The sequence below is a fragment of the Neolamprologus multifasciatus genome, chromosome 19 (genome assembly GCF_963576455.1).
Source record: "Neolamprologus multifasciatus chromosome 19, fNeoMul1.2, whole genome shotgun sequence".
NCBI lineage: Eukaryota > Metazoa > Chordata > Actinopteri > Cichliformes > Cichlidae > Neolamprologus > Neolamprologus multifasciatus.
In genome coordinates this window covers 2570507-2576506 of record NC_140457.1, presented here as the reverse complement: position 1 = coordinate 2576506, position 6000 = coordinate 2570507, and the positions used below count along the sequence as shown (strand labels likewise).

The 6000-nt window shown below is 45.0% G+C and overlaps 1 protein-coding gene across 3 annotated transcripts in view; it reads right to left on the bottom strand.

Annotated features, from left to right (window-relative positions):
* Positions 1 to 1470: 1470 nt before the first annotated feature.
* prkd3 (protein kinase D3) overlaps positions 1471 to 6000 on the bottom strand; it is a 39631-nt gene continuing 35101 nt past the window's right edge. For all 3 annotated transcript variants that reach the window (XM_085144203.1, XM_085144204.1, XM_085144205.1), the window contains 2 exons: positions 5713 to 5798; positions 1471 to 5349 (listed from right to left, as the gene is read on the bottom strand). In XM_085144203.1, the coding sequence (XP_085000329.1) occupies positions 5176 to 5349; positions 5713 to 5798 (260 nt within the window). In that variant the 3' untranslated portion in view covers positions 1471 to 5175. The remainder of the gene's footprint in view (positions 5350 to 5712; positions 5799 to 6000) is intronic.

The following is a 6000-nucleotide window of genomic DNA, read 5'->3' as shown; positions in this document are numbered from 1 at the left end:
TTCTGTGTCCTGTAGATCAGCAGTCCCCAACCCCCGGGCCTCGGACCGGTACCGGTCCGTGAGTCGTTTGGTACCGGGCCGCGAGAGTTGAGGCTCAGGTGTGAAATGTACAGTTTTCAGGGTTTTTATCGGTTTTCAGCGTTATTTTGTTATTGTTTTTATCATTTATTCGGTTTTCCTGGGTCTTTTCACGTGTGTTATGAATAAATCTTCTTTTTTTGGTACCGGTACTAGTTTTATTTTGTTGTATTTATCCGCGACACCTTAAATGCTGGTCCGTGAAAATATTGTCGGGCATAAACCGGTCCGTGGCGCAAAAAAGGTTGGAGACCGCTGCTGTAGAAAACCCATCAGGTCTGTGCAACTGATGCTAAAGTCATCTTACAGTTTCACAATAAATATGACAGCAAGTGTTTAAAGACACTTTATAAATGATTTGTTTCTGGTTTGATTTTTCCAACAAAAATTCAAAAGCACTGTAAAACTTTAGAAAAAATCCAGCTTCTGTAAAAAGTTTATGTACTTTCCTTATTATACTTAAAAGCTACACACAGGGCCACGAATGGCTTCTACGAAATAATAAAGTTGAGCTCAGAAAAAGGAGTAACACGGTAAATGTTAGGGTTGAAAAAGTGGGGCCACGACAGGTTAAAGGAACGCACGAATGACTGAAACCTTTACACCTCTGGGCAACCAGACGAGGGAGACATTGCCTGTTTTTTGCCTGATTCTTCTTACGCTGTATCCTCTAATTTAACGAAGACGAGCTACACTTTATTATGAGGTGCCGTTTGAAAGAGAATATATGTTGTATTCGGGCCTGTTCAACGTATCAGAGCCTCCGTGTCCCCCCCCTCAGAGGTTAACGGGGTCATAAGGACTGCAAAGGAAGTCCACATCTTGAAAGCATTCATGCTAATAGATAGAGGTGAGCAGTATCATGTATCCGTAGAGAGAGAGGGGAAAGGAGCTGCAGCAGGGACAGTTGTGATTACTTCACAGTCTATATCCAGTGAAGGAAACTTCAAACACTTTTCTAAATTATTGACAGCTGTCTGTTCCCTGCAGCAGTTTATTGTGGGCCTACCTTACAATAGGCCCGTCCATTACGCTGGAGCTGATACTCGGAGGGATCTGTGATAGCTTTCATCCCGAGTGTTTTCAGAGTTTTCCACAACCCCCGTCCTCACTACCGCCCTCTTTAACTATGTCATTACTCTCTTGTGGCGAGTGGCTGGCTCGGTAAACTGCTCGGTGCGGTGCAACAATCACATCCAGCTGCTGCGAACGGGATCCGACATGCAGGCGCACACTCGCACATCTCGATGAATCACACAGAAAACTACGAGCCGCTGCTGCCTCTGTGTCTTTATCTTTTATTGCACCTGGAGCCGTGTTCTCCAGACAGCAGGTATATAACATAATACGCCGCTAAAGAAAGCAGAGAGGATTTCAGAAATTTACAAAATGTTTCATTTAGGGGTTTTTATTTCATTGGTATGTACTGAAATATACAAAACACTGACACCTGCCAATCCAGCGGCAACAAAGACAGAGAAAGGAAACTGGAACATACTCCCAAACTCGCTCCCGTGTGAAATGATCGGACAACATAGTGAACGTGGAACTCCTGATATTTTGTTCTGTTTAAACGCCAGTTTCGCCCACGTTGCTCTATGAAACATTTCAGATAGCTGGGTTGAGGTCGAATAGTCATTTTTTCAAGGAGGGTGTGACAAGTGTTGGTTGGATTCTCTGCTGAGGAAAGGTGACGTTTAGGACACACTTCATTTAAGAAATGTGGGGACACAGCGGCTTCCCATAATTCAAAGCGTTGCATCATTAGATCAAAAATCATCTGATGCCATAACATCCTAATATGTTTATATGTTTTGAACCTTTAAGAATATATTAAAGCAAAAGAGTTTGAAGCGTTTGTTGAAAATAAAGAATAGACTAAAATGATTAACTTTGTATCATCAGACTGAGCTTTACTGCTTTCACAGCTGAAGACAGCTCAGGGAAACTGGAACATCTGTTTAGTTTGAAGAACAAATAAAAAAGAACAGGACGAGTAACCGTTCTCAACGTGACAAACGTGTTTTTCACTGCGATGGGTAACATCCTGGCAGCACGGTGGCACGGTGGTTAGCACTGTTGCCGCACAGCAAGAAGGTCCTGAGTTCAATTCCAACATCAGGCCGGGGTCTTTCTGTGTGGAGTTTGCATGTTCTCCCCGTGTTTGTGTGGGTTCCCTCCGGGTACTCCGGCTTCCTCCCACCGTCCAAAGACATGCAGCTTGTGGGGATAGGTTAATTGGATAATCCAAATTTTCACTAGGTATGAATTTGAGTGTGAATGGTTGTCTGTCCTTGTGTGTTGGCCCTGCGACAGACTGGCGACCTGTCTAGGGTGTACCCCGCCTCTCGCCCTATGACAGCTGGGATAGGCTCCAGCGCCCCCCGCGACCCTGAAAAAGGATAAGCGGAAGCGAATGAATGAATGAATGGGTAACATCCTTTTCCCCAGATACGCTTCAGATACGCCCCAGAGGTCGCCGGGTCGATCCCCGAGCTCTGTCCTGGTTGTTGTGTCCTTGGGCAAGACACTTTACCTACCGCCTACTGGTGATGGCCAGAGGGGCCGATGATGCGATATGGCAGCCTCGCTTCTGTCAGTCTGCCCCAGGGCAGCTGTGGCTACAACCGTAGCTGCCTCCACCAGTGTGTGAATGTGAGAGTGATTGAATAGTGGAATTGTAAAGCACTTTGGGTGCCTTGAAAAGCGCTATATAAATCCAATCCATTATTATTATTATTTATTTATTTATTTTAAATATTATTCATCAAATGTGATTTCAGGAGCTGTTGTCAGGGGCATTTGGCCCTGGTAGGGTCTGACAAGGCAAACAGGTTCTTGGTAAGAGCACAGATTTACATTACCCCTATGAAACAAACATCATGGGACCAGAGCTCAGGCCTGAGCCCATGGGGTCTAGCCATGTACTCGCCACCCTGTGAGCCTACCGCCCGAAGGAGGCGCCACAGGGTCGATGTCTGGTTGCTGAAACGGCAGCCTGACGTGGTAGCAGCGATGATGCTGAATGAATTATCAGACTTGGTTACCTTGGGAGAGTTTAAGTCTGTCTTAAAGGAACGAGAGAACAGCTCTTTTACTCAGTGTGATTGTTTTTAATGTACTCTTAATTTGATCTGTTATTGTATATTTTACACATGTTGGTGTGGGATATTGTATTTGTTTTAAATGTTATATACCTATGTGGTATGTGACTTTTGTTGCCATGATGCCAGGTCTCTCTTGGAAATGAGATTTTTAATCTTTTACCTGGATAAATAAAGGATTAATATTTAAAAAAATAAATGATGAGGACGCTGTACCAATCTGCTGTAACGAAGAGAAATCTGAGTGTAAAAGTGAAGCTGTTGATTGGCCACGAGCTGGGTAAGAATGAGATCGCAGATACAAATTCATACAGATTCCTTCTCTCACCCCAGCCAATCACAGCAGATGGCCCCGCCCCTCCCTCAGCCTGGTTCTGCTGGAGGTTTCTTCCTGTTAAAAGGGAGTTTTTCCTTCCCACTGTCGCCAAGTGCTGCTCATAGGGGGTCATATGATTGTTGGGTTTTTCTCTGTATCTATGAAGCGCCTTGAGGTGACTTTTGTTGTGATTTGGTGCTATATAAATAAAATTGAATTGAATTGAACAAATGGCAGAAATGAGCTTCCTCCAAAGGGAGGCTGTGCTCTCCCTGAGATGGGTGAGGAGTTTGGTCATTCAGGAGCTAGTTGGGGTGGTTTGTGCTTCTAGCTAAGATGTTTTCTTGGTGCCTACTAGACGAGGTGTTTGAGGCACACTGGGGGAAAAGTATCTCTGAGCTGGCTTTGGCATGTCTATTACAGGAGCTTGCTGGTGACAGAGAGGTCTGGGCTCTCCTTAGAGCAGCCAGTGGGCGGATGGATGGATGTTTATACAGCCAGCATAAAAGCAAAGGGTGAACTTGATCTTAATCAACATTATTCATCATCGAGTGCTACACAGCCTGGTGTGGATGCACCAGGTTCTCTGTGAATTCTCACCTTTCCTTCACCTTGTGATGTTTTCTTAGAGAAACAAGAACATAGGACATTTTTTTGACTATTCGACCGCAACCCCGGAGAACATCAAAGAACACGTCCCAGCACCGGAGCGCTTCAACGGTCACATTCAAGAAAACAGCGAAAGTACAAAAATGCGACACCGAACAAAAAGAGTCCGCTCCTTGTTGCATTGCATTCGACTACACTTCAGGGTTACGGCCTTCACAAAAGATTCACAAAGTCAAACAAGGAAAACAGTTGAAAGGAAACGTTGTGACATATTTGGTCAGGATTCGTTGGTTTCTCTCTCCGAGAGCGAGCCGATAAAACTCGCACGCTACTAGCTGCCGTGAACAGATCACACTCTGAACACACGTAGGTTAAAAACACCTGCTGGGATCTGAGACAAAGGAGCTAATACTGCGTGACACCGTTACTTTGAATATTGGCGGGAAATGTAAAAACAGTTTGCGCTCTGTAGCAGTGAATTTTCTATTCAGTTGCTATGGAAATTGGTAATATAGTGCAAAAACCTACCACGATTACTAAAATACATTAAAAAACCCAGAGAAATCTGCGTGATAGTTCCAGTTTCATGCCACAGGACAGTCTCACAAACAGTTTAGAAATGAGAACAAACTCGTGTGTTTATTCTCAGGCTGTAGATCCCTTGCGAAAAGTGCCCTTTAATCCCGGCGTGCGCGCTTCACGCCACTCCTCTTACATCACGAGCACGGCCTTCATCCAGAACTGTGTTCATAAACATTGTTCTGCTAGTCCTTAAAAAATGAACCAAGATCGAACAAATTCATGGAATGTTTTCGTATTATTATACACAAAGGAAGCGGGAGCACTCGCCTCCCGTGACAGCGTCTTAATGCGTTTCTGTGACACGCATCTCCGCCTGCGTGTAGCGGTGCTTCGCACTACAACCTCTGCTGGGTTTTCCCACTTTTCCAGCCTCTCCACCCGACCAGCTTATCTCTGTTTCGAGAGTTCTGGAGGGAAAACCTGCGACTTTCAAAGCTTCGTGAAAACTCTGTGAGATACATGTGGTGCAGCGAGTCTCCCGCTCCACTAGGGGTCCTCCTCCATGTCGTCCAGGTTGGGAGCCATGATAAAATGTTTCGGGTAAACAAGACTGTGCTCGTCCGCGTACTCCTCCCAGCGCGCGTCGTCGCTCTCGTGGGTGATGTAGCGCTCGCCTCGCCGCGTCTCAAACTCCCTCAGGTCCAACCACGTCTGGTAGTCCTGACCAAAACAGAACAAAAGTCCTGTCAGTCAATCTGGCTGGCAGTTTTCACTCCCTTTACTTTTCCCGCTCCAAGTCTTGACCACGTAAGCCAAACGCTGTTATTGACACAGAGTACTGATGTGCAGGGACAGCGCAGTTGTCTGACTTCTACTTCACCACCAGGAAGTTTAATGGTGACACAACCACGAGTGGGCGGAACCTTTAACTCTATTCATGTTTTCCATGTTCTGACTATTAATGTTCACACGACTCATCTGTAGATTATTTTAGATGAAGGGAATTGATGACTTGACAGATTATGACTCTGAGAATTAGCTCGAATTGCAATTTAAAGAGAGGAAAAAGCAAATGTGTCATACCTGTAACCAGGGATGGCTCAGACACTTGTCCACGCTGTACCTCTTTCTCATTTTGACTTGGAGGAGATTGTTGATCAGATCTGTGGCTGCGGAGGAATCAAGAGTACAAGAAGTGTAAGTGAACAAGATAAGTCAGAGGTGGTTTTGAGTTAAAGGGAACAAGCAAAAAGCTATATCTATCAATATATATTCAGTGTTTTTACCGCGTAATATTCTACATACAGTGAGTGGGAGGAGGTGCATCTTGGGCAGTTGGGGAGATTTGAAAGTGATTCATTTCAACCACAG